The following is a 26171-nucleotide window of genomic DNA, read 5'->3' as shown; positions in this document are numbered from 1 at the left end:
GCCGGTCACCTCCACAGTAGGCTGTGTGGGCTTGGTAAAGGCAGCGACCACAGGTGGTTTGCTCATCCCTGAATACCCACTACAGGGGACAGAGGCCCTCTATTAATATTTGTTATGTGATTTTATAGCTCCCATGCCTTGAGCTTTAACTGTATTAATCCCTGTGCTGGACACTTAAACCATCTTACAAATTCCTCAGGATAACTCGGCTAAGTTTTCAAATCCTTACTTTATAGGTCAGGAGAGTGAGGCTCAGAGGGCCTGCATCAGTCATATAGTAAGTAGCAGGAAGAGGATTTGATCCAGCTGTCTGACCTAGAAGGTTTGGAGGGTGCAGAGCCAGCCCGCGTAGCATTCGCCATTGCCTGTGCGCCTGCCCAGGTGAGGCGTGCTCAGCGCGCATGCGCCCAGGCGCATTTAAAGCGCCCACCGCGGGTCCTCAGCTCCAGCGGGAAGGGGCGGGAGTTCGGCTTGGCCCTTGACTCCAGCCTGAAGGATGCTGGTGAGATACAGGAGCCAGGTTCCCACCTCCTGGCTTGGGCCTTTCTCCAGGCCCTGACCCCACCCCCTCTCCCTTGCAGAGTCCAACCGCCCACCTCGATCCCGAGCCTCGGAGCACCCCAGTCCCCGACGGCGTCCCCGCGGGCAGGAGGGCCTCCCCAGGATGCCCGGAGAGGCCCCCCGGGCCGTGCGCGCCGCCGGGGCTGGAGGAGGCTCTGAGCGCGCTGGGGCTGGAGGGAGAACGTGAGTACGCCGGGGATATCTTCGCCGAAGTCATGGTGAGTGGGACCGGGGCGGGACACTCGTGGACCAGCGGGCTTTGGGCAACTCTGGCGCCGCCCACATCCCTGGAGGGCGGCAGAGGCTGTCGGGTTAGAGGAAGCCAAAGCTGACTCGCTCGCCCAACGCCCACTCAGCAAGCATTCCCTAACTCCCACCTCGCCAGCCTCTCACCTCGCTTCCCACCCGACTTTGCAGCTTTTACACCACTGCCATCCACAACTTGGCTTTTCTCTCGCACTGTTACCTGTGTGGTTTCCACTGCCGGGAATGCCCTTTCCCATCTTCCCCAGGCTGTCTGCAGCCCCTCCTTTGGTATTGCATAACCTCTCGTACTTGTCCCTCACATTTACTCACTTACCAACTATTTAGCGAGTTATAACAAATGTTTCTGAGCATGTTCTAGGCACTGGGGATGCTGCGATGGACAACATGAGATAGTCTGTCCTCACTGTGGGGAGACAAACAAATGCGGGTGATAATTTCAGAAGGGCCACAAAAACCAAACACAGGCCACGGTGGTCCACAGTTAACTGTCTGAGACAGGCACTGCCAGAAGAAATACTGAAGGGATGTGTTTATTTAACAAACATCTTGTGAGCATCTCTCCTGGGTCAGGGTCTCTGTTAGGAACCAAGACACAGCTGTGATCTGAACAGAAATCCCTGCCCTCGTGGTGCCAGCAGTCTAGTGGGGCAAAAAGACAAAACATTCAAGGAAACACAGGGTATCTCCAGACTGAAATACTATGAAGAAAATAAAGCAATGAGATAGAGATGATGGCATGCAAGGAAAAGTATAGAAAAAGTCAGGGAAATTTTAGCTGAGACTGGAATGACCGAGAAGTCAGCAATGCAAGGAGTGGGGAATGACCATTTCAGCTGGAGGGAATGGCCGGTACATAAGTGCAAAGGTCCTGAGGTACGAATGAGCTTGGCATAGTCTAGGGCCAAAAGAACGCTGGAGCAGGAGTGTGGGTTGTGAGGGGAGAGAGGGAAGAGGGGATGTTGGAGCAGGGCCTGAGAGAGTCTGAGAGCAATTGGGATTTTCTCCTAAGGGTACTGAAAGCCAAGGAAGGGTTTTAAGCAGGGGAGTTCCTTGGTCAGATTTATACTTTAGAAAGACCCTCTGGGTGCTCTGAGGAGGATGGGTTGAGGCTTGGTGACTAAGATTGGAGTCTGGGAACCCGGGAGGAGATGCTCAGGAAGTCCTGTGGCCATGGGGGCTAGACTGGAGAGATGGAAAGTGAGGCGTCCAGGGTTCTAGATGGGGACACGGAAGAGCATATTCGGAGGGGACGTCGGAAGCCAGTTTGTGTGTGGCACTCGGGACATCCAACTGGTGCGAGGAGATTGCTGCACCCAGGGCTGGAGACCGGGAGAGAAGCCGAGGCACAGGTGAGGAGAGTGAGGCCGTTCCTGCCCGACCCCAGGTGTGCCGCGCGCTGCCCCGGAGGGCGCTGCCCCGCACCGTGACCCCGGAGATGCGCGCGCTAGTGGTGGACTGGCTAGTGCAGGTTCACGTACGTAATGGGGAGGGAGAAAGGGCTGGGCCTGCGTAGCATCCTAGAACCATGGTGATTACCTGCGCCTCTCCCCAGGAGTACCTGGGCCTGGCGGGGGACACGCTCTACCTGGCCGTGCACCTGCTCGATTCCTACCTAGGCGCGGGCCGAGTGCGCCTACACCGCCTGCAGCTGCTGGGCGTGGCCTGCCTGTTCGTGGCGTGCAAAATGGAAGAGTGCGTGCTTCCAGAGGTACTCCCGGGGCGGGGCTTGGGAGGGTGGAGCCCTTCCTCGCCGCATCACAGATTAAATGCCTACTGTGTGCCAAGCGAGCACTTTACCTACTCTTGGAATCCCAGCATGTCTGCCTGTGGTAGAGGCTACCAGTGTGTCCCTTTAACAGAGGAAGAGACTGAGGCCCAGAGAGAGGAAGACATTTGCCCAAAGGCACATTTGGGACTTGAACTCAGTCTTGAATAGTTAGAGTAGTTATAGTCCTTTTTTTTTTTTTTTTTTTTTTTTTTTTTGCGGTACGCGGGCCTCTCACTGTTGTGGCCTCTCCCATTGCGGAGCACAGGCTCCGGACGCGCAGGCTCAGCGGCCATGGCTCACGGGCCCAGCCGCTCCGCGGCATGTGGGATCCTCCCGGACCGGGGCACGAAGCCGTGTCCCCCGCATCGGCAGGCGGACTGTCAACCACTGCGCCACGAGGGAAGCCCCTATAGTCCTTCTTGAGTAGTTATAGTTAACATGCATAAACTCAGTGCCGTATCAGAACTGCCTGGTGAAGTAGGGAGTAACATCTCCGTTTTATGGATGAAGAAACTGAATCTTAGAGAGCTTCAGTGGATGTCCATGTCACACAGAGAGTAAATGGTAAGGTTTGAGCTCGGGAACCAAGTCTATCTGACTCTGAAGCCTCTGCTTCCCACGATTTCCAGAAAACAAATCAATGGCCCCATTTTACAGACCAGGAAACTGAGGTACAGCACAGGGACTGAACCGATCCCAGGAGCTCAATGGCAGGGAGTAACGAGCCGGGGTTCAAGATTCCTCCACCTCTTTCCCCCCAATTCCCAGCCCGCCTCCCTCTGCCTCCTGGGCGATGGCTCCTTCTCGCGGGCCGAGCTTCTGTGCGCGGAGCGCCGCATCCTGAGCCGCCTGGATTTCCGGCTGCACCACCCGGGCCCGCTACTTTGCCTCGGGCTGCTTGCTGCGCTGGCCCGGAGCGGCCCCCAGGTGCGCGGGGCAGGGGCGTGACCTGCGCGGCTAGGGGCGTGGCCTGCACGGGAAGGGGCGTGACTTGATTGCTCCCCGCCACAATGGCAGGTGTTGCTACTTGCCACTTACTTCCTGGAGCTGTCTCTGCTGGAGGCCGAGGCAGCAGGATGGGAGCCGGGTCGCCGTGCCGCTGCAGCACTGAGCCTGGCACACCGGGTGCTCCACGGGGCGGGTTCCGGGCCCGAGCCGGCGCTTTACAGGTATGGCCGCGGCGGAGGTTCTCTGTGGCTTCAGGGCCTACCTTCTTGGTCGCCGTCTTTCCCGTCTCAGAGAATGTGAGACAATTAGGTGTGTGTGCGGGGGGCTGGGGGCTGGGGTGGGGCTAGACTTGTTTGCTGGGTGCGAGAGAGAATGGGGTGTCTGCCTCGTCTGGGGGGGTCCCATTTGCTTTTCTCTGGGGGTGTCTGAGAGACTGGGGTGTTTGTTCACATGTGGGGGCCCTTAACCTTGCCCCAGGGTGAAAAATAGGATCTCCTCAGGCCCAGAAGATGCTCTAACTGCGTTCCAGGGTTGAGAACGAGAGGTCTGCCAGCCTCGAGTCCCTTAGCTCCCTTCCTGGCCACGAATTGGTGTCCCTTTAGCTGCTGGAGTCCCTCATCTCCTTGTTAACCACGCCACCGCGGGGCAGGGTGAATCATCTTTTCCTCCAGCCCGTGCCCTAGGGTAGAGCTGGATGTCTGTCTGCCCAGTCTCAGCCCCAGCCCCAGTCCTTCCCTCTCCGCGGGTCTTGGCTCTCCCATAGCCGTGCTCTGAGGGAAAAATAGGGGGTCCGCCCCTCGTCAGCGCCCTCCAGTCACTCTAGATGATGGACCGCGTGTCCGACCTCGAGAGAACTCCTGAGAAGTCCTCGGGGACCCAAGTCAGCTTGTCTTCTCAGCCTCGAGCCCCAAGCTCCGAGGACAGGTCGTCTCCTATTCCCCGCTACCCCTGCCTCATCTCTGTTTCTCCGTCTCTCCGCCGCAGCCGGGCGGAGCTGGGCCCGGTCGAGCCGTGCATGGTCCGCGCCGCGCTCCGAGGCCCTGCGCCCGGCCTCGCCGCCATCTTCCTCAAGTACGCGCGGCCCCAACGCCAGGGCACCAGCCTCGTCGCCGCCCGCCTGCTCCGCCACCCCCCGGCCGGGCCTCCCTGAGCCCCGAGACCCAAGCAAAAAAAGACTCTCCTTGTGCGTCTGTCTCCCACTTCAATAAAAGAGTTTTTTATTCCGAGCGCTCTCTATCCTCAGTGGTCGAATTCTGGCCCCTCTGTCGCTTTTGATTGGTCACTTCCCGGGCTTCTCACCCATCTGATTGGATGTTCTCACCAAGTCCCTTAATGGCTGCTGGGAGACGCGATGAGAATTCTGGACTCCGCCGCCAGGAGGCAGTGGCGGGCTTCCGCAAGCACCGCTGAGCGGGACAAAACGGGGATCCCTAACGCAAACGCTTGCGGGAGTTAGGGATGCTGAGAGGAAAATCGCAATGCAAGCGAAGGAAACTCGGTCTTCGGGTTGGGGAGAAGCTAGGAGCAATGGCGACTGTGAGAAACTGAGAATGCCTGTCCTAGTCATGAGGAATGCTAGCTACCTTGATGTTGCCAGATTTTCAGATTTTGTTCACGAAGGAAGCTGAAAATCTGTGATTCCATAAATATCTCTGCTCTTCTAATGCTGGCAACTAATTCAATATTTTTAACGGTTGCACAAATCTAACACATTACATATACTGGCCTGTGAGGGTCATCAGTTTGTGATAGTATGGGCCTTTGATGGCAAGAGTTTGTTAAATGGGATGTGATTTACTTAACCTCTGAAGTGCCACAGTGTCATTAGGTATAATATACCGACCTCTTGGTGGTGTGATGAGGACGTGAGTTAACATAAACCTAAAGCTTTAGGACCGTGTCTGACACTTAGTAGGTGTTGCGAATGTGCTAGCATTGCATCCTAGCAGGATTGTGAGGTACAGTTGTCCCCTGTTTCTACCGAGCCCCTAGCACCTAGCCATTTGGTAGGTGTTCAGAAAATAATTGTTATGAATCAGTGGGTTTCCAAGTTTTTAATTAAAACAAAAACATGCCTGAGGTGCAGAAAGGTGACCAATGCTGTTCTGGAATCCAATCTCGGGAATATTAGACTCTTAACCAAGCCTGGGTTTGGAGGTGCAGAGAGGAGGAAGTTTTCACCACTGAGGTGTTCAGGTTTGGAGGATTGGGGATCAGGGAGAGACTCAGCAAAGTACAATAAAATATAGAAGCAGATACTGCAGTTGGGATGAAAGGTGTCATGTTCAGGTTTGGGCCTGTTGGGTGGGAACTGCCATGGGACCTCCGGGGGAAGGATGTGCAGTGGGAGGGGGAGGGGACAGTGGAAATGCCGGCTTGGTGCTTGGGAATGAGACTCCAGCTAGGGTCTTGGGTGTGTGTGTGGGGGGGGGCGGGTAATGGTGCTAATACATAGTTACTCATTTATTCAACAACTATATGTGGATGCCGACTCAGCGTCAGGCACTTAACGACCACATATCTCAGTCTCATGGACGATAAGAAACACTGGCTGTTATTTGCCCATTACTGTACCAGGCCCTGTGCTTTACCTGCATAATATAATTCAGTTCCTACAGCTACTCTGAAGTAAGCTCACTTGTTACCTCCCTGTTACACAGAAGGAAGGTGGAGGAAGACCAAGGAGCTTGGCCAAGGTCCCACCCCTGAGTAAGCAGCTAAGGAGTGTTGAAGGACAATCATTCACCCTCAGTTTTTCTCTCGAAAGCCTCTCATGTATTTCCTTCTCTACACTCTTTTATTATTGTGTTCCTCACTCTGGGCTGTCACTTGACTGCTTTCCCACTGGTTTTCCTACCCAGACAGTGAGCTCGATAAGGGCAAGAAGCAGATCTCTCTTGTTCATCGAGTTCTCCCCTCTTCCAGGAAGTCTTCACTCACCACCTCAGCCTATGCTGGGTACCTCCTCTGGGCCGTCAGAGCCTGTTGTGCTTCCCGCGTCCCAGCCCCGACCCCCCTGCCTGTAATTCCCAGGCTAGCCCACTCTGGGCTGCCACTGTCTGGTCATTGGTCTGTCTCCCCCACTTCCCTAGGGACCCAGTGAGGGTAGAATCTGAGGCTCTCTCAGTCCCTGCTATCTCCCAGCATCACGCAGCCCCAGAGTTGGGCACAGAAAGATATCAGTGAATATTTGTTTGTTGCATAGATAAATGAATGGGTTCCAAAGTTGCTATCATAGTCCCATGTTACTGATGAGGATACAGAGTTCCAGGTAATTCAGGTGATTTATCTAAGTCATACAACTAGTGAGAAAATAAGCAGGTATTTGAATCTGGGCAGCTTGCATCCATAGCCTGTGTTCTTATCCAATATGCCAAATGCCTAGCGGTCTGAAAACCATCCTTCCACGAGGTTGTTATCTTCCTGCTCTTTCTCCCAGACTTGTTCTTTCCTTCTAGAAAGGTTTAGGAGCTTTGGGCATGAGAGAGGAGAGCAAGCAGGAGGATTGGGAGGGTAAGGGGAGTGCGAAGAAGGGATTTGAAGGAGACAGTGGGGAAGTCTTGAGGGGTTTCTCTAGACCCATAGGGGGCAGCCGGAGTCGGCTACCGGAGGTGCGGGGGCGGAGAAAGAATGGGGACCAGCCCCGCGGGGGGGCGATGCGGTAGCTGCAGCGGCGGCCGCAGGAGTTTCCCACAATGCAGCGCGGCGCGCTGTCCCCGGTGCTGATGCTCAGCGCTGCCCCGGAGCCTCCGCCGTGCCCGCCTCCCGCCCTTTCCCCGCCGGGCCCCAGCCCCCGCCATGGGTCGGCTCGGTCCAGTCCTGCCCCAGAGCCGTCGGGGGGCCTGGGTGCGGCTCTCGACAGCAGCCTGCGGGCCGCCGTGGCGTTTAAGGCGGAGGGTCAGCGCTGCTACCGAGAGAAGAAGTTCCGGGAAGCCATCGGCAAGTATCATCGGGCACTGCTGCAACTGAAGGCGGCGCAGGGGGCCCGCCCTGGAGGCCTGCCCGCTCCCGCCCCCGCCCCCGGGCCCGCCACCAGCCAAGGGCCAGCCCGCCTCAGCGAGGAGCAGCGGCGCCTGGTGGAGAACACGGAGGTGGAATGTTATGACTCTCTCACTGGTACGGGGCCGTCGGGGAGCGCAGAGGGTGCATATCTGAGAGGGGTGGGACGTGAGAGGCACTAGTCAAGCCTTGGGGGGGCGGCTGGAGGCTTCAAGGGGCTAGGGCTGGGGTCTGTGGTGGGAGACCTCAGAACTTGATCAGGAAGAGGGGTTGGGAGTCTAGGGGACCACAGGGAATGGAAGGAGCTGGGATGCAGGAAATGGGCTTTGGGCTGCGACCTGCGAACCTCAGGTGAGAAAAACCTACCTTGGATGAGCCATTCAAGGACCCGTCCCTCACCTCTGAGATCACCCTTAGTACTCTCCCCTACAGACACCTCCCAGCTAAGCACCTGTGAGCCCCTGTCTGTGTTTTTCGCGCCTTCTAGCGGCGGTGCAGATCGATTCTGTCTTGATTGGTCAGAAGCTTGGCGGCCCCCGGTGGCCTGAGCAATCCCTTAGGCCGGGTTCAGCCGTGGGAAAGGGAAGGGGTCCTCCGCAGCCTGAAGGCCAGGCTCCTCGCGGTCAGGTGAGGCCTGGGGTGTCGACAGGCTCTGCGAGTGTCGGTCGTGGTGCCCCCGCAGCCTGCCTGCTGCAGTCGGAGCTGGTGAACTACGAGCGGGTGCGCGAGTACTGTCTCAAGGTGCTGGAGAAGCAGCAGGGCAACTTCAAGGCGACCTACCGCGCCGGCATTGCCTTCTACCACCTGGGCGACTATGCACGTGCTTTGCGCTACCTGCAGGAGGCCCGCAGCCGGGAACCCACAGGTGAGGGGGCGGGGAGGGAGCAGGGAAAGGGGCTAGAGGAAACAAGGGCAGGAGGATCAGGGCAGAGCTGCTTCAATGAATGCTGTACCCCTCACCCCACGTCCGGCCTCCACCCATCTACTCCTTGCACACCCACTCCTTCACTCACCTGCCATTCGTTCGCGCCCACTCACCCCTCGTTCCTCTGGCGTTCACCCAACCACCTCTCATCTGTTCCGTCCTGAGCCCGTCCTGCTGCTTCCCATTTACCTATTCAGCCACTTCCCTGGCCACTCACAACCCCCTCCCCCATCGCCATTTTCCCCTCCCCCTGAATTAATTCATCTGCTCACTAACCTGTTCACACACTCACCTATTCTTTCACCTGTTTCCCGGCAGTGCCAGGAGATTGGCAGGGGGCGGGGTTGGCAGAGCTGGAGGCTTGTCCCTTGCCCTGTGGGAGGTCATAGGGTGTGTGTGCGGTGGGGTGGCGGCAGACACAATACTCAGTTCTGTATTAGGGGCCACTGAAGAGGGAGCACAGCAGGTGCATGGCACAGGGTGTGGGAGCAGGGGCAAGATAAGTTTTCCTGCTGAGCAGTTTGGAGGGAACAGGCTTCTTACAGTTATCACTGGAGGGTAAGAAGTGTGACGGGAGTCTCTGAGAAGAGGCATTCCTGGCAGAGGGCACAGCAGATGCAGAAGTGTGGACGTGTGACACGCCCTGCTCTGCTTGCTCGGTTGGGGCTTTGGGAGAAGGGCTCTGGCTCTACCAGCCGTGGCGGGGTGGGCCGCCGAAGGCCGGGGACCATGAAGTGTGAGCCGAGGTGGTGCAGATGTCACCTGCTGCCCCGGGACACGCAGATAATGCCCTGCCCACCTCCCCTGCAGACACCAACGTCCTGCGCTACATCCAGCTGACTCAGCTGAAGATGAACCGTTGCAGCCTCCAGCGGGAAGACAGTGGGGCTGGGGCCGCGTCCCGGGGTGTCACTGGCTGAGGCCAACTTGGGGGGACCGTCCCTACCCCCACTGCCCCCCACCTCACCATGTAACTTCCCCTGACTCATGTGTTTGCTGGTAAAGCACTTGTCGCTGGTGACCATAACCTCTCCGTGTGGTGTTCTTGCGGGGGCCCGGGTGGGGACATGGGCCTGGACCTCGGAGATCCAGCGAGGCCTGGGAGCATGGCAGGGGGGGTGTCCCACTGGGCACGATCTAGGATCAGGGCCCGGCACAGGGAAGGACACACAGCCAAGCGTGGTAGGGGGCAGGGGTTACCTTTAATGCTGCGTTTTGTGCCGAATCCCCCATGATGCCCTGTCCCTGAGTATCCCTGCCCACCCTCCCCCCCACCGCAGGGCAGGCACAGGGCCCCCCCACCCCCGGGTACAAAGGAATAAATTAATTGCCCTCCCTCCCCCCTTCCCCAATAAATAGAGTGAGTATCCTGCCCAGGGCCTCCCCTGCCTTGTGGCACGGTGGGCTGGGGCGGGGCCTGGGGCGCTACATTCATGGCTGCCCAGGCGGGCGGTGGTGGGCAGGCCTCAGAAGGAGCCGTGGGCCCCACACAGGGGCACTGTGCTGTCCTGGCTCTGCCCCTCCATGTCCATGTCAAGCAGCGTGGGCTGCATGCTGGGGGGCCCGGGGCTCTCCGGAGTGTCCGGCCTGCTGGGAGGAGAGATGCTGAGTGTCTGGCCAAAGGAGACCAGTTTCCAGGGGTCCAGGCGGGGACGGCTGGCAGCTGGCCGGGGTCGTGGGGCGAAGGTCAGGGTGGTGGGACGGCCAGGGAACTCGGGGGGCCGACGGCGGGTGGGAAACAGGCCCTGGGGGTCGGGCAGGCGGGGGAAGTCCAGAGGATCTCGAGGGCCTGGTAAGAGAGGATCAGATGAGGTGAGTGGCGTGGGCCAGAGGGTGGTGTTTAAAAGCCAGGAGCATTTGCATGAAATTGGAATTTGACTTCTCTTGAAAAATCTGCTGATTTTGTTGGGCCCACTTTCCAGCAGGGTTTGGACCTTTACCTAGCCACCCCCGCCCCGCAACTGCTCAATCATCTGGGTGCAACTCTGGGCACAGTCCTTTATCTTTCAGAGCCCATTTCCTTGCTGCTACTCTAGACAAAGCCCTCATCCCTCGCACCTCTCTGACACTGGGCCAGGTTCACAAAGACCTACAGAGACTCCTCAGGCATGTTGCTGTCTGTGAATGGGGATGACAGCACCTTGCTCCATAGGTGAGGATTAAATAAAATGGTAACAGTAATTGTAGAACAAGTAGCACAGTGCCTGATAGGAAGCCCTTAGCTCCTATCTGTTCTAATCATTGTGAGTTAGTAAACTATATAGAACAGGGCATAGCACATGGGTATTACCTCTAGTAATTGTTGTTGCCATTAATGTCACCTGCCTGGCCCCTGTAGGCATTAGAGTTTGCCAGCCCTACTGCACCCTGCGTCTCAATTACCCAGGGACTCACAATGCCTCACAAAGCAGTGGGGGCCATGGGGACACAGGCCCCCCTCCCCTTGCTAAGCAGGGGAGGATGCCTTAGCATCCAGGGGGTCGTCGCTGGGCTGGGACACAGGGCTTTGGCGGGGGGCACGGGAGATGGGCCTTTTTCTGTGCCGTGGGTGCGTGGAGCCTCACTCACCAAGGCCAGGGCCGGTGGGCTCGGGCGCCCCCCGCTGCCCCAGCGCCCCGTCTGACGGCGTCCTCCGGTGCCCGCGGCTCACAGCGCGCGCGGCCGTGACGTGGGTGGGTGTGAGTGACTGGCGGGGGTCCTTCTTGAAGCTCTCCAGCTCCAGGTCCACCAGGGGGTTTGTGCTGGGCGCGGGTGCGGGTGGGGAGGGCGGCGGGGAGGGCGCGGCCGGCGCGGCCTCGTCGCTGTCGGAGCGCAGCAGCGAACGCGTGGAGTTGCAGTCGGACACGGACGACAGCGACACGAGGGTGGCCGAGGGCACCAGGCCCGGGCCGGGGGCCGCGTCATCGCGGCGGCTCGGGGAGCGCCCGGGTGGGCTGAGGCCCCGCGGGAAGCGGCCGCCGCGGGGGAAGAAGAGGCCATCGAGCCAGCTCCGCGGCTCCTCGCCGTTGACCGAGCGCACCTCGGCCACGTCGGCGCCCAGGCCCACGGCGCCCAGCAGCGTGGCGCAGCCCAGCAGCGCGAGCTCGCAGCGCCGCCGGGAGCCGTGCCCGGGCCGGGCGGGCGGCGTTGGCTCCCACGGCGCCCGCGCCCCGGGGGAGGGCTGGCTGGGCAGCGGCACCGTGAGGTAGGACGGGGTGGTGTAGGGCGAGGGGGGCACGCTGCTGCCTCCGTCCGCCTCCGCGAACTCCTCTGCAACCGGGAGAGGGCCGTCACTGGACTCGACTCACTTAACTCTAGGCGCCTGGCCCCTCGGCCCACCCCCCTCGGATCTGGAGGCAAGGGGTTGCCCCAATGAAATGACCCCTCCAACAAGAGCACCAAGGCCCACTAAGCGTGGTTCTCGACTATTTCTCCCCTCAAAACCCCTCCTCCGGGGAACGATCCCCACACCCCAGGGACCGGCTGCTCCCATCCCAGGTATGTGTCCTACCCTCTAGCCCAGTGAAATCCGGCTCCCTCCTTGCAGCCCTGGGGAATGGTCACCCCTTGGTCTTGGGTTACGGTCCCCTTTGCCAGGGAATATTCCTTCCCCCTCCCTTTTAAAGGCACCCTCACCCTCTTACCCATCTCATTGAGGCTAGCAAAGCCTGGGGTGATGGGAGTGTGTTTGGGGGATTTGCCCAGGTTGGGGGCACTTGATGACCACTGTTTGCTTCCTTCTCCCAGGGCCTTCAGCCTGCAGGGGTCACCAAAGATGGGGGGTTATAGGCCTCCTGGCTGCCAAGGGCCTGGGGAAGAGGCACAGGGTGTGGGATGGGCTCCATGTAGCCAATACCTCTCCTCTCCTCCAGCCCGCTCTTTCTGCAGCGTGGAGCTGGGCCCCCAGGTCCGGCCCTTCTTCTTGCCCCCAACCAGTTCTTCCTTCTTTGGGGGTCCACTGTTGCGGCCCCACGTCCCACTGCCACCACTGCTGCTGCCACTGCTGCTACCTCCACCACCATCCACAGGAGTCACTGGGCCGAGAGAAGCCACTTGGTTAGTGGGTCTTAGTCTGTCCCCGCTGAGCTCCCAGCCTTACTCTTCTCCCCTTGGTCCCACCCTCCACCTGGAAGCCCAAGGGAGCTTGGACTCCAACTCCAATCATGACCCTCCCCTGCTCTACATTCTTCCATAGCTCCCCACTGCTGTCAGGACGATGTCCAGCTTCCTCAGTTTCATCACCCGTCACTTCTCACAGCCTATACCTTTCAGCCATCCATTCATTCCCAAAGGTTTACTAGCACGTGCTATGTGCCAAGCCCGTGGCAGGTCCTGAGAAGACAGCAGTGGTCAAAGCAGACAAAAGTCCCTGCCCTGGGGACTTCCCTGGTAGTCCAGTGGCTAAGACTCTGCACTCCCACTGCAGGGGGCCCGGGTTCAATCCCTTGTCAGGGAACTAGAGCCCACATGCTGCAACTAAAGATCCCACACGGGGCAAAGAAGATCCTGCATACCACAACTAAGACCTGGTGCAGTCAAATAAATAAATAAATAGTTAAAAAAAAAAAGTCCCTGCCCTGAGGAGTTTGCGTTTTAGTGGGTGAAGACAGACGACCAACAAGAGTCACACTAGGCACATCACCTGGGTAGGGGGCTAGGAGGTGATAAGCGCTGTGGGAAATACAAAGCAGGTAAGGGGTTTGGGGAGTGAGGGGAGGTCTCACGTGTGAGCAGGAGAAATATGAGCAAAGACTTGAAGGAGGTGAGGGAGTGAGTCAGGTTGATACAAGGGAGAGGAGCCTTTCAGGCAGAGGGAACAGCAGATGCTGAGGCCCTGTGGAGTGTTCTGGGGCGGACTTGTTCCCTGCAGCGTCAGTTGCTCTCTCTCCTCTGTTCCTATCACATGTTGAACGCACCCCGATGCTAGTCCTGACTCACTGTTTGGTCATTATTTGTCTTTGCATCCCCCCAGGAGAATGACCTCTGGGGCCTGGTACAAAGCAGGTGCCCAAACAGAAGTGTGTGTAGGGGGTGGTGTGTGGGGCGAGGCCAGGGGTGAATCATGGGGCAGAACAGACTGGGGAGCCGGCCGGGTACCCTTCAACTCATCAGCAAACCCTGACAGCTGTACCGCTGCCATGTAGCTGACTCACCCTCTCCCCTCTTCAAGGCCCCCGCCCTGGCCCAGCCCCCTCGTCTCACCTGTCTCCCACCTTGACTCCTGCTGTCCTCCAATCCCTACTCCTCACGGTGGCCAGAGGGAAAAGGTTAACTTTACCACATCACTGCCTTGCTCACAGTCCTCCAGAGACTCCCCCGTCTCATTTAAAATAAAATCCAGATTCCTCATCCCAGCTCTTAAGGCCCAGTGTGATCCTCCCCTGCTGAACCCTTGACCATAAGCCTAGTGCTGTCTCTCCCATTCATCCTACTCCGGCCAAGTTGGCCTTCCCAGCTGATAAACACACCATGCTTGTTCCTGCCTCTGGGCCTTCGTCTTTGCTGTTCCCTCTGCCAGCGATGCTGTTCCTTCAGATCTCTGCGTGTGTCACTCCTCCTTACCATGCAGGTCCCTGCTCAAACCTCAGCTTCTCTGACAGGCCTTCCTTGTGATTTCAAAACAGCAACTCTTCTGTTTTATTCCCTTCCCTGGTTTCCTTTATAGCGCTTATCACTACAGGAAATTATCCTGCTCACCAGCTTGTTTACTTGTTGTCTGTTTCCCCTCATGAGAATGAGGGAGGGGACCCTGCCCACCTGGTCCCCTGGTGTTGCTCTGGCTTGGTACAAGGTATGTGCTCAGAGAAGTCTGTTCACTGACTGACTGGTCAGGGCCTCGGGAGATACTCACGGCGAATGGCCCTCAGCCGGGGGATGATGCTGGGGCTTGCAGGCGGGCTGACCCCATCTGATCCTTTCCGTTTGTCCAGGGTTGGAGAGGCCTGGACTGTGATCTTATGTTCAAAGCCTGCGAAAAGAAAGACTTCCCTAAGCACACGGTTCCATGGGCAGCCAAAGAGCGGTTCCCTTTGTAGAAGGATAGAAGGAATGCTACCATTTTGTATTCCTTCATGCGGTGGTTCTCAAAGTGTGTTCCCAGACCAGCAGCATCAACGTCAAGTGGAAACCTCTTGGAAATGCAGATTCTTGGGCCCTCCCTTAATCAGGAACTGGGGGGGGGGAGGTGCAGCAATCTAGCTGCGGCATAAAAGCCCCCCAGTTACCGCTGATGCACACTCGGGTCTGAGAGCTGCTGCCCTGAGGATCTAGGCCTGAGTGTCCAATACGGTGGTCATTAGCCACACACGGCAAGTGAGCGCTTGAAATGTGGCTTGTGCAGCTGAGGAACTGGAGAGTTCTACCTTTATGTAATTGTAAGTAATTTAAGTTTACCTTTCAAAACAGACCCTCAGTTCAGTCATCGGAAACATTTAGGCATGTTTGGAACAACTTTGGTATGTGGATCTGCCTTTTCAACTGTACATTTTATGAAATCTAAATACAGCTCAAGATTTTCTGAAGAAAATTTAGAGCCCAGATTGAGATGTACTGTAAATATAAAATACACCCTGGATTTCAAAGATTTAGTGTGAAAACAAGAAGCTAAAATATCTCATTAACAACTTTTCTCGTACTGACTACACGTGAAACTACAACATTTTGGTATATTTGGCTAAACAAAATATATTAAAGTTAATTTCACCTGTTTTTTCCCCTTTTTCATATGGCTACTAGAAAACGTAAAATTACACATGTGGCTTGCATTGTATTTCTGTTGGCTGGTCCTATTCTAGGCACTGCTTTAGGGCTTGTAACATCTCTTGTAACAAAGAGAGAAAAATCAGTATGATGTGCCTTCTGATGTTACCTAGGAAGCAATATTTAAAAAAAAAAAAAATCAAACCTGAACTTGAAACTGATTAAGCCCTGAGATCCAACTATTAGGTTGAGCCATGTGAAACTTCTGTTTCCGTAGGTCAAGAATGGCTGAACGTCAGCAGTTTCACATCGTTTAACCTAATACCAGCTTATAGGAAATTCAGGGGACAGAGCGACATGTTAAAAGATACCAGGGAGATACAAGCAGCAAAATCAGACTGTGGGAAATGCTACAGGATAAATGATGCAGTTCCTCAACCAATTATTGGCAAGGAGGAAAAAAAGGTATTAAACAAATATTAAAAGATATTAAACAAATTGCTGGGAGATAAAACTATAAGGAAAAGTAAGGAAGTGATTGCCCTAAAAGTCAAGACAGGGGTTACTCTTAGGGAGCGGCGGGGGGATGTGTTTGGACAGGGCGTGTGGAGGCATATGGGGTGGCTGTAGGTTCTCCCTGCTTTCATGGGAGAGATTCTACTAATGTGTGATATATTTAGCAATAAAAAAAGTTTAAAAATAAATAAATAAAAGGAAGACATAAGCCCCGGGTCAGGGATGCTCTCAGAGGCCTCTCGGGGATGCTCAGGGGACGTGGGCGGGTACCGGAGGGCAGGCTGATGTGGCTGCTGCCTTCTCGCAGCTTGAGCAGGCGGCTGCGCTTGAAGTTGCCCCTGCGTCTGCGGACCCTGGGCTTCTCCTGGCTCAGCTGGCACATGAGCAGGTGCAGCTCCCGCTCCACGATGTCCATCTCGCGCTCGGCCAGCTCCTGCTCGCGCCGCCGCAGCTGCTCTTCCTGGAACCGCTGCTCCTGCGCCGCCCGCAGCAGCTCCTCCTCGCGGCTACGGAGCTCCTGGAGAGGAGATGAGGGGCTTGGGGCTAGGAGCTTAGCTACTCTGCCCCTGGGGATGGCTCCAGGGCTGCTGGGTCTGGTTGGTGTCCTGCTCAGGGCTGTCCTGCTGTGGGGCAAACGGGGGGCACAATCCAACTTACACTTCAGTAGCCAGGCTGGGTGCCAGGGCAGGGGACTGTCTTAGCTCAAAGAAAGGGGTGGCTTTTCTTTTTTCCTTCCTCTTTGATTTTTAATTTTTTAAGTCTTCAATTTGGAAAACATTCACAAAAGGAGAGAAAAGTGTGCCCCATGTACCCATCATCCAACTTCAACAATTTTCTATACTTTGCAAATCTTTTTTCATGTATCACCTTCCTTCTCTCCTCTCTCCCCATTTTTGCTGTAGGATTTTAAAGCCAGTCCCAGACCTCATGCAGTGTCACTTGTAAGTACTTCAGTGCACGGTGCCTTTTTTTTTTTTTTTTTTTGCGGTATGCGGGCCTCTCACTGTTGTGGTCTCTCTCGTTGCGGAGCACAGGCTCCGGACACGCAGGCTCAGTGGCCATGGCTCACGGGCCCAGCCGCTCCGCGGCATGTGGGATCTTCCCAGACTGGGGCACGAACCTGTGTCCCCTGCATCGGCAGGCGGACTCTCAACCACTGCGCCACCAGGGAAGCCCCTGAGGGTGCCTTTTTTTAATCAACCTTCCAACAGGAGGCTGTCTTCTCTTAATACGCAAAAAAGGCTCCCTTGGCCATGCATGGACCCAAAGACCCCTGGGCTCAGGGGAAGGGACTCTGCCCCATCCAAGGCATCAGAACTCAGGGATCTTGCTCCATCCCTCCCACCTTGCCTCCTGCCTTCACCTTCTCCTTGGTCCGGAGGTCATCGAACATGTGTTGAATCTCCAGCTTCCAGTCTTCCTGCAGTGAGTGGAAAGACTCCAGCGGCATCTGGAACAGGGCTGACTGTTCGATGACTTCAAGTTGCTTCAAGATGCTGCCAAAATCTGGCCGCCCGTGGGGGTCTGGGTCCCAGCATTCTGGGGTGGGGGTGGAGAGGACAGCAGTGGGAGTGGAAATGTCAGTGGCCATGCTCTGGGGCATCGGCCTGCTCAGTGGAGGCAGGACTTTAAGGGACTGTGGACAAACAGCTCCCATGGAGCCCAGGGGAAGGAATTCAAAGCCAAATTCCTGGCAATGTTTCACTTGGTGAAACTCTGGGGAGAGAAACGGCAGGGACCTGTTCCCTGACTGGTGGTAGAATCGAGGATCAGGGAGGAATCCCAGGGCCAGTGAGTCCTAACAGGTTGCCCTCAAGAGCTGTGGGCCTAGCCAGAACACAGGTCTGGAGGCCATGGAGCCAACTGTGGGGGAGACTGTTCATGGTCCCATGGTTCCAGCCCCTTGTCCCTCACTCCTGGGCCCAAAGGTATGGATGGGTGTGAAAGAGTGAGGTCTGGGCCTGAGGGCCCCTGCCACCCCTAGCTGAGCCTACCCTCTCCACGGGGCCCTGGCTCACCCTCCAGTAGGCGGGCAAAGGGCTCGGGGCATGTGGAGGGAATGGGCAGAGTCAGCTTGTTCATAGCCACACCATATGCCACGGCCAAGGCGTCGATTTCACGGTAGGGGACCTCACCCGTCAGTAGCTCCCAGAGCAGTACTCCGAAGCTGCAGGTGGGGGAGAGGGAGGGGTGATGCCACAGCCCACCCTAATCCCCACCTACACCCCAGCCCTGCCTCCAGTCCCATGGTGGGCCTCCCTCCCCCCAGCAGCCAGCCCTGGCCAATGAGGCTGCAAGAACCTGATTTGACCTCTATCGGCCTGATCTGGTGGGGTTGGTTCTCTGATGTCTCTCCTTTGCTCTGCCTCTCTTCTGCCTGAAAACCTTCGGTGGGTTCCCCATGCCCACTGAGCAAATCCACCCTTCTTAGCTCTGATCTTGATGACCCCTGCAGCCTCGCCTCTAAACACTCTCAGCCCCGTACCACTCCCAGCTTCATCTTGCAGCCATGCTGAACAGTTGAACAAACGCTGTTCTTCCTAACCTCTGGCCTTTGCACATGCTGTTCCCTTGGTCGAGAACACCCTTTCCTTTGCCTAACGGTCCTTTAAGTCACAACTCAGGTGCCCCCTCTACCTGGAAGCCTTCCTTGATTCCACAGCCTCCAAAGCAGGGTTGGAAGCCCCTTCACTATGTTTCCATAGAACCCTCTGCACTTACCTCTAAAAACAAGTTAACACTATTTAATATTTATAAAGCACTTACTCCAGGCCAGCACTGCTCGAGGCCTCACAACAGTCCTGTAAGGCAGAAGGCACTGGAATGACCCTCATTTTATCCAATGAGCAGGTGCAGGCAGAGAGAGGTTAAGCTGTTTGCTTAAAGTCACACTGCTCATAAGTGATGGAGCCACACTGAGACTTAGGTCTGTCTGATGCCCACGACAGCGTCCTTAATGGCTACATAATTCCAGAGCTGCATCACTGTGCTACGATCACCTGCGTGTCCATCTTCTCCAGTAAACTGTTCTCCTTCTGGATCCTGACCCCTGTTTCATGCAGTGCCCAACACGTAGTAGATCCCCGTGCTCCCCCGTTCCATGCATTCATTCAACATACACTTATTAAATGTCTGCTGTGTGCCAGGCATTGTTCCAGGTACTGGAATAAGATAGACACCACCCCTGCCCTCATGCAGCTGACAGCGTCCCCTCCTCTCAGTGACAGCACTGGTAAATTTGAGCTGGGCAAATGCTGCCTGAAATAATTTTCCATCCTCCTTTGCATCTAAGTGTGCCCATATGGCAACGGTTCTGGCCAGTGGGATATAGAAGAGTGTGTAGTGTGCAACTAACTTCCAGGAAGTGTCCTTAAAGGGAAGGGGTCCCCTTTCCTCTTTTCTCCTTCCTGCTGGTTGGAATATAGACATAAAATCTGGAGCTCAAGCAGCCATTTTGGACCATGAAGTGGACTTGGGAATGGAGGCTACACAAGGTGGAGAAAAGTAACAGTGGCTTGTAACTGGAGGGGGCCAGACCCTCCCCTCACAGCCTCTCCCACGTCTCTGGAAACCTGTGGGGATGTTTTGATTGTCACAATGACTGGGGAGTGCTACTGACATTTGGTGGCTGGGAATCATGGATACTTAACATCCTGAAAGGTACAGGACAGTACCACACAAGGAAGAATTATCCTGCCCAGTGTCAATGACACCACAGTAAAAAACCCTAATTTAGGACTCAATCCCTAATGCTGGGGGTACTAGATCGTGTAAAAGCCATGGGCTTTTACATGACAGCAAAAACATCCGTCTTGTTCTTATTTTGGGTTTTCTGTTCCTTGCCACTGAAATATGGCTCCTATAAATGTTTGGGACCATAAATGAATGCCTTATGTGAAGCAAGACTAAACTTCCCCCCAAAGGGCTGCGCTGCTCTAGTTGAGAATTCCTGTCTTATCTGTTTGCCCCAATACCATGACTTTGCAAGCTTGGTCTATCTGGAGCCTCAGCCGGGGAATGATCTTGGTTTGTCTGCCCACCGCAAGTAGAAGGTTAAGTTTCTGCTGTCACCAGGTCTCGCAGGCAATGAACAGCCTCCTCATGGGCCTCCCGCCCCAACTCCTGTCCCCTACAATCCATCAGGCGAGGGAGCCTTTGCGATGTTAAACCAGATCATGTCGTTCACAAATGCCTCTAATGGCTTTCCAGTGCACTTAGAATAAACCTGGATCTACTCCCTCACCTGCAAGGCCCTCCGGCTCTCCCTCCTCCATCACTTCCTACTACTGTCCTCCTTGCCTGCTCTGCTCCAGCCACATGTTCCTTTCTGGAACACACCATGCTCGTCCTCACCTCAGTTCCTCCTTTGTGGAAGCTGTTCCCTCTTCCTGGAAAGCCTCTTCTCCTAAACTTTGCACGATCGGCTCCTTGTCATTCAGAACTCAGCTCAAGTACCACTTCTCAGAAAAGCCTTCCCCAAAGTCACCTCCAGCCCTCAGAGTGCCTTTCAATCAACCTCCTAGCTCGTAACACTGTCTAGTACTTTTCTGGTGGATTAACTTACTACCTTTTAAAAATTATTTTTATAATTTCAACTTAAAAACAGCCTTTTTTTAGCTTCTGAGGTATGTATTATTCCCGTGGGCAGGAAATGGGTCTGTTTTTATATACTGCTGTATCCCTAGCTCCCAGTGCAGTTGGATGGATGAATGAGTGAATGAATGGTTACCTTCAAAGGTCTCAACTTCCTGTTTGATGAGTGGGGGCAGAGTAATGGATGGTGTTTGAGGGGTCTTTGGTGCTGACCACCTATCTTTATACTCCTGGAATTTTCAAACATAATCCAAGTCCTCCTCAGCTGCCACTTCTGCTGGCAGAGCAGCCGCCTGCTTTTGTGCTTGTCTGATGGTCTGACCTTGCTGGCGGGCCCCTTTGCCAGACTCGGATCCCTGCTGCAGTGGCAGACCGTCCCTCCCACTCTGCCGTTTCCCCCTTCCTCCCTCCTCCCTTCCCAGGAGGCCTCCCCTGTCCCACCGTCAGCACCTCCAGACGTCACTGCTTTTGGAGAACAGGGAGAGACGGATAACCTCCGGAGCCATCCAGGCGTAAGTCCCCGCAGCGCTCATTTTGGTGGTCTTGTGCCACTCACGGGCGAGGCCGAAGTCTGTGATTTTGAGCACCGTATCTGCGAGGTTGTGGTTCTCGATGGCCTCCAGAATAAGGACTGTGGGTAGGAAGAAAGGTGGGTCACCCCAGACCTGCTGGCTGCAGCCCCGTGTGTCCTGCCCCCGCCTCAACTGGAATCTCCTACTTGTTCTCTCCCTGCCGCCTGGGGTCGCCCCCCTCTGCAGCAGCTCCTTTCCTGGCCTCGAAGACCATGAACGCTTTCCTGATGGTCTAATCCCTGCCTCAGGCTCCCATGAGGCGTTGGGGAGCTTCTCCTGAGTTCACTGGCCTCCTGACTCCAACTTGGGCTCAGGGGAGCTCCGTGAAATGTCGATGGCCACGGCCTTGGTTCTCCTTGGTCCAGGCCTTGAATTCCCAACCACCGCAGAAGTGACAACTACAAACCATTGGCAGAAGGGGATGGTTTTCCTTTCCTTTTTGTCACCTGCTGTGGGTAGCTGCATTCATGGCCCCAATTCTGCTCCTTTCTGTGTCACACTCTTTGTATCTCCACATCCTTTACTCTCGGTTGGCCGTATGACTTGCTTTGTCTGATAAAATGAGGCAGAAGGGACAGAATGCTAGTTCCAAGCCCAGGCCTCTCATGTCTGCTTGCCCTCTTGCCCTTCTGCCATCACTATGAGAACGTGCCTCGGTTAGCCTGCTGGTCCAAGGAACGTGAGAGATACTCGGAGCAAAGCCTTTCCAGCTGAGCCCTGCCTAAATCAGTTTACCCTCCATCAGGCCTGCAAATGTATAAGCAGTAATAAAGGACACTGAGTTTTAAGACACCAAGTTCAGGGAGGGTGGGAGGGTTGTTACACAGCATTATTATGACAAAAATCTGACTGATATATCCCTCAAGCATACTGAATGGTTCCAACTTACTTGCTGTCTAGGGTTATTACTAACAACAATAACAACCATGGCTAGTGTTTATTAGGAGCCTATTATATGACAGGCACTGTGCTAAGCCCTTTATACAAATTAACTAGCAAGCAACCCACTTTATTGACTAGCAAACTGAGGCTCAGAGAGATGAAGTCACTTGGCCGAGATCACACAGCTAAAAAATGGTGGGGGGAGTTCGCGGGTGGCCTAGCGGTTAGGATTCCGGGCTTTCACTGTTGTGGGCCGGGTTCAATCCCGGGTTGGGGAACTGAGATCGCGCAAGGCGCACAGTGTGGCTAAAAAAAAGAGAAAATGGTGGGGCAAAGACCCAAACTAGATCTGTCATCAGAGTCCAATCTCTTAACTGCCGTGATATTCTACTACCTTCTGTCAAACAGAAGGTAGTGTACAGTAGTATCCTGCCTGGGTTTGAATCCCAGCTCTGCCACTTATTCGTTGCATAATCTTATTTACTTTATTTTTAACACTACGATTTCTTCTCTGTTAAATGGAGATGATAATGGCATTGGCCTTCTAGGGTTGTGGTAAAGAATTATTTCCTGAAGCAATAGTAGGCCCTCTAAAAGCATCAGCTCTCTTTATTAGTGTGTGATGTTGCCATAACTGTTCCTTATGTCTCCACCTTTATCTTTGGCCATTCCTGGCTACTTCTCCAATCATCATAACAATGAGGCAATTCTGCTGTCATACCCATTTGGCAGATGAAGAGACTAAGTTTTAGAGAGCTCAGACCACTGCCCAAGGTAACACTGTTGGTAATCTTGTTCCTTCTTTAAAACCCAACTCAAATGTCACCTCCTCCTGGAAGCCTCTCGAGACTCTCTAGCATGTGACTCTACCTCCCAGAAGTTCTCCCTTCTCGAGTCACCAACTTTCCTGTTTGTGGAGTGACCCTGTGACAGAGGGAACACCCCATGGTCTTACACTTTATTTCTGCCTCTCCCAGGCTGGGCCTAAATCAATTCACTTTAAAAAGTATTTATCTGATTATGCTACCCCTGCTTAAGACCCTCTAATGGCTTCTACTACATTGAATAAAATATCCAAAGCACTCACGGTGGCCCCCAAGGTTACTGGGATCTGGCCCATCTACTTTTATGACCTCACTTCCTTCCACCTCTGCCTCCCTCCTGCTCTTCCGACCTCTTCGGTCTCCTTGCTGTTTCTCCAACAAGGCAGCTTCATCCCCACCTCAGGACCTTTGCCATGCCTAGATCTTTGTAAAGCTGGGTCCTCTGGGTTCAGGTCTCTGCTCAAGTGTTGCCTTCCTGGAGCTCTGATCTAAAGAGCTCCCTCTGCCCCATCCTTAATCCACTTTGTTTCCTTCAGAGTCCTTGAAACTCTTTGAAATTTTGTTATCTATTTAAATATCAACCACCTATTTTTGTTCACTAGACTATAACTTCTATGGGGGGGTTCTTGCCTCATTCACATCTGTCTTGTCTTGTTCACATCTGTAATCCCAGAGCCCAGGACAGTGCCTAGTACACTTAATTCTGCTTCAGAATTATTAGTTGAATAAAACAATGAATGAATGGCGTCAGATGAGGATCTCCTCAGGGGAGGCTGAATGGGGGAAGCTGTACTGTGGAGGCCCTGTTTCCTCTGTCTCAGGCATGGAGCAGTTCCATTGCCCAAGCAGGAAGCCCTGGCCTAAGAGCCCCACCAACCCTTTGTCCAAGTGGCATTGGCTACAGAAAAACTTGAGGGCGTGGGAGCACGTCCTGATACCCCACCTGCAGGCTGTGAATCAGCAGGGGTGAGGCAGGGCTGAGAAGGGACCCCAGCCTTCAAGAGGAGTGTGTTGGCAGTCCTGCCTCCATTTACCCAGCATTTCAGGAGTCAGAGCATCAGCATCAATGGAGATGGGGACCATCAGTCTGTCTTGCTCAATTCTCTGGGGCTGGTGCAGGGCTTGGCGCACCCCGGGCACTCGGTAGCTATCTATCTGTTGAGTGTATGAATGCCAGGCCTGTCAGGTAAGGAAGACTCTGTCCCTCTATTCTAGGGGCTTGCAGTTGGTGGTGGTGAGGCCTAGCAACGAACATGAAACAGTGGGATGGGGGTCAAACAAACTTCAAGATGTAGAACTGACAGGAGTCAGAAATAGATGAGATGTGAGGGCTGAGGACAAAGAGAAAACCCTCACATATCACGTGAGGGCAGGGAACATGCTGGCCCCACTCACTACTGATCTCTCTTGCTTAGTATATGATTTGGCCCAGTAAATACCAAACGAAAGAATAAATTGAACAAATAAATGCAGAAATGAAAGGGAGTGACATGAGGCAGAGGAAGGACGGGACAGCCAGGAAGGTAGGATTTTTTTCCCTGCTGTATCCTAAGGGTCAGGACAGGGCCTAATACACAACAGGTGCTCGGGAAATATCCGGGAAATGAACGAATATCCGGGGAATGACTGTGAGTGCTGTAAGGGCAGAAACCATGGCTGTTTTGGTCCCTGTTGGCCTTCTACTTGATAGGTGCTCAATTAATATTTGACATCATGAGAAGCTCCTTGAACTAGATGTAGGTTCTGGGGAACCTTGCCTTCCATCTGGCCCCAGACCTCATTCAACCAACGAATCAACTTTTGAAAGTCTATGACAGGCCAGACAGCTTGGATGCTTTTACATAAGCCGCATCCCTTTTCCTCCTCCCTCATCTTTCCCAGTGTGTCTTGGCTAGCTGGGGCAGAGGCCTAGGAGGACACCAGGAAGTGGCTCTCAACTGAGGGCTAGTCTGCCCTCCAGAGGACATTCGGCAATGTCTGGAGACATTTCTGGTTGTCATAACTGGGGGATGGGGGGTGGAGAATGCTAATGGCATCTAGTGGGTAGAGGCCAAGGATGCTACTAAGTAACCTACATCACACAGGACAGCCCCCTGCAATCATCTGGCCCCAAATGTCAATGGCACTGCGACTGAGCAACCCCGACTCCAGGCCAGGTTCCATCTGTCTCTGCCTGGTGGACTCTGGCAGCGTGGCTGGACAGTGCGTGCCATGAGGGCAGGCACTGTACCTGTCCTATTTACAGCAGGGAGCACAGGGCCTGTCACACTGTTCATTTATACATGTTTATTGGGCTACTGTGACTGTAGCCTAGGAGGCAGGTACTCCTTCAACCTTTCTGGGCCTCCTTTTCCTCTCTTAATGGGGCAAGGACTGCCTCACCTGGCCCTGAAGGTATACTGCTGCCCCTTCTTGCCCCAGGCAGTGTCTTCTGGCGTCCCCATCCCGCCACCTAGGCTTGTCCTCACAAGGTTCTACGGAAGCAAGTTTTTTGGGGAGGACACCACTTACTGTTGATGGACTTGAGGTCCCGGTGGATGATGGGCACAGGGGCATCATTGTGTAGGTAGTTCATGCCCCGGGCCACCTGCACAGCCCAGTTGACCAGCACGTGAGGGGGCACCCTGCGCCCTGCCAGCACCCTGCTCAGTGCGCCCCCTCTGGCATACTCCATCACCAGGCAGAGGTGTGGGGGGCTGAGGCAGGCGCCCCTGAGGGCAATGATGTTGGGGTGCTGCAGGGCTCCGAAGAGCCGGGCCTCCTGGCGCACCTGCTCTGCTGTCACTGCTGGGTCCCGTTCAGGGTCCAGCCGGGCGGCCTTGACCGCCACCTCCTCGCCATGCCACAGGGCCCGATAGACCTTGCCAAAGCCCCCTACACCGATCATCTCCTCCAGCTGCAGCTCGTGGAAGGGGATCTCCTGGGGCAGCTGGAGGTCCGCGGGCGCGGCGGGGGTGCCAGGGGCCACGTAGTTGCTGGGGAAGACGCCCACACGGCCGCTGGGTAGCTGCCCGGTCCACCAGCCCTCGTCGCCCGACACGGCACAGTCCTGGGAAAGCACCTGGACGCGGTCGCCCCTCCGCAGGGTCAGCTCCTCCTCGCCCGCCGCCTCGTAGTCGAACACTGCGGTCCAGACGGGCCCCGCGGGGGTCGTGCCCCACTCCTTGGCCGCCCCCAACTCCTCCTCCTCCATGGGGGTGGGGCCAGGGGCTGCGGGAGGCCGCTTCACACAGGCTGCCCGCGGGATGCAGAGGGCGGGCCCCGGCGGCCAGGATGGGGGGCAGTCCCTGCGGGTTCTAGGGGGCTCCTGGGGGCCATAGCTGGGGGGCCCTCCGCAGGAGCAAGAAAAAGCCTCTTTAAAAGGGCAGGGTTGTCCCCTCTGATTCAGCTGTCCAGGCAGGGTGGGGTGGGGGAAGGGCGGCGGGTTCACCTCTCCCCCCTAAACGTCAGGGCGCTAAGAAGGCCTGGCCGCGCGGCTGCCGAATTCCTGCCGGGGTCCGCCGGTGGGGGACGAGGGTGAGGGAAGCAGGCAGCCCCCTTCCCCGCGCCTCTCACCCCGCGCAGCTCCACCGGCGGCCCCCGGCTCCGCATCCCGGGCCACGCTCGCCGGGCGGGCGGGGCTGGCGGAGCCCCCCCCC

General features: G+C 55.5%; 3 protein-coding genes across 6 annotated transcripts; 2 read left to right on the top strand and 1 right to left on the bottom strand.

The window, feature by feature from the left end:
- Positions 1 to 369: 369 nt before the first annotated feature.
- On the top strand, positions 370 to 4770 carry CCNP (cyclin P). Its single transcript, XM_049703726.1, has 6 exons — positions 370 to 502; positions 582 to 2177; positions 2381 to 2536; positions 3365 to 3523; positions 3614 to 3765; positions 4529 to 4770. Exons 2-6 carry the CDS (start codon positions 2019 to 2021, stop codon positions 4692 to 4694), a joined length of 792 nt encoding a protein of 263 aa, XP_049559683.1. The 5' UTR covers positions 370 to 502; positions 582 to 2018; the 3' UTR covers positions 4695 to 4770.
- A 2114-nt stretch (positions 4771 to 6884) lies between these two features.
- Positions 6885 to 9495, top strand: TTC9B (tetratricopeptide repeat domain 9B). Of its 4 annotated transcripts, none has more exons than XM_049703727.1 (3): positions 6885 to 7660; positions 8193 to 8408; positions 8909 to 9267. In XM_049703727.1, exons 1-3 carry the CDS (start codon positions 7240 to 7242, stop codon positions 9028 to 9030), a joined length of 759 nt encoding a protein of 252 aa, XP_049559684.1. In that variant the 5' UTR covers positions 6885 to 7239; the 3' UTR covers positions 9031 to 9267. The 4 variants fall into 4 exon arrangements, with proteins under 4 accessions (XP_049559684.1, XP_049559686.1, XP_049559685.1 ...); XM_049703729.1 differs by having other exon boundaries at positions 6897 to 7660; positions 8226 to 8408; positions 8909 to 9260; XM_049703728.1 differs by lacking the exon at positions 8909 to 9267 and adding an exon at positions 9279 to 9495 and having other exon boundaries at positions 6898 to 7660.
- Positions 9496 to 9650: 155 nt separating this feature from the next.
- MAP3K10 (mitogen-activated protein kinase kinase kinase 10) lies at positions 9651 to 25852 on the bottom strand. Its single transcript, XM_004271287.3, has 10 exons — positions 25045 to 25852; positions 20706 to 20886; positions 17681 to 17829; positions 17026 to 17201; positions 15933 to 16179; positions 14299 to 14415; positions 12304 to 12481; positions 12092 to 12204; positions 11037 to 11717; positions 9651 to 10257 (listed from the first exon to the last, which is right to left on the bottom strand). The coding sequence occupies exons 1-10, from the start codon at positions 25724 to 25726 to the stop codon at positions 9935 to 9937; spliced, it is 2847 nt and encodes a 948-aa protein (XP_004271335.2). The 5' UTR covers positions 25727 to 25852; the 3' UTR covers positions 9651 to 9934.
- Positions 25853 to 26171: the final 319 nt, after the last annotated feature.

Source organism: Orcinus orca, chromosome 20, assembly GCF_937001465.1.
Source record: "Orcinus orca chromosome 20, mOrcOrc1.1, whole genome shotgun sequence".
NCBI lineage: Eukaryota > Metazoa > Chordata > Mammalia > Artiodactyla > Delphinidae > Orcinus > Orcinus orca.
The sequence above is the reverse complement of the archived record's forward strand: the minus strand, read 5'-3'. Positions and strand labels throughout refer to the sequence as shown.

Coding starts and splice junctions, on each gene's coding strand:
- MAP3K10 (XM_004271287.3), bottom strand. CDS start 25,726: ATGGAGGAGGAGGAGTTGGGGGCGGCCAAGGAGTGGGGCACGACCCCC. Junction 14,416..15,932: donor CCACATCAGCCTGCCCTCCG/GTACCCGCCCAC, acceptor TTCTTTTCGCAG/GCTTTGAACATAAGATCACA. Junction 12,482..14,298: donor CCGGCTGAGGGCCATTCGCC/GTGAGTATCTCC, acceptor CTCTCGGCCCAG/TGACTCCTGTGGATGGTGGT.
- CCNP (XM_049703726.1), top strand. CDS start 2,019: ATGGAAAGTGAGGCGTCCAGGGTTCTAGATGGGGACACGGAAGAGCAT. Junction 2,178..2,380: donor GGAGAGAAGCCGAGGCACAG/GTGAGGAGAGTG, acceptor GCCTCTCCCCAG/GAGTACCTGGGCCTGGCGGG. Junction 3,766..4,528: donor CCCGAGCCGGCGCTTTACAG/GTATGGCCGCGG, acceptor TCTCCGCCGCAG/CCGGGCGGAGCTGGGCCCGG.
- TTC9B (XM_049703727.1), top strand. CDS start 7,240: ATGCAGCGCGGCGCGCTGTCCCCGGTGCTGATGCTCAGCGCTGCCCCG. Junction 7,661..8,192: donor ATGTTATGACTCTCTCACTG/GTACGGGGCCGT, acceptor GGGTGTCGACAG/GCTCTGCGAGTGTCGGTCGT. Junction 8,409..8,908: donor CCGCAGCCGGGAACCCACAG/GTGAGGGGGCGG, acceptor GTTCTGTATTAG/GGGCCACTGAAGAGGGAGCA.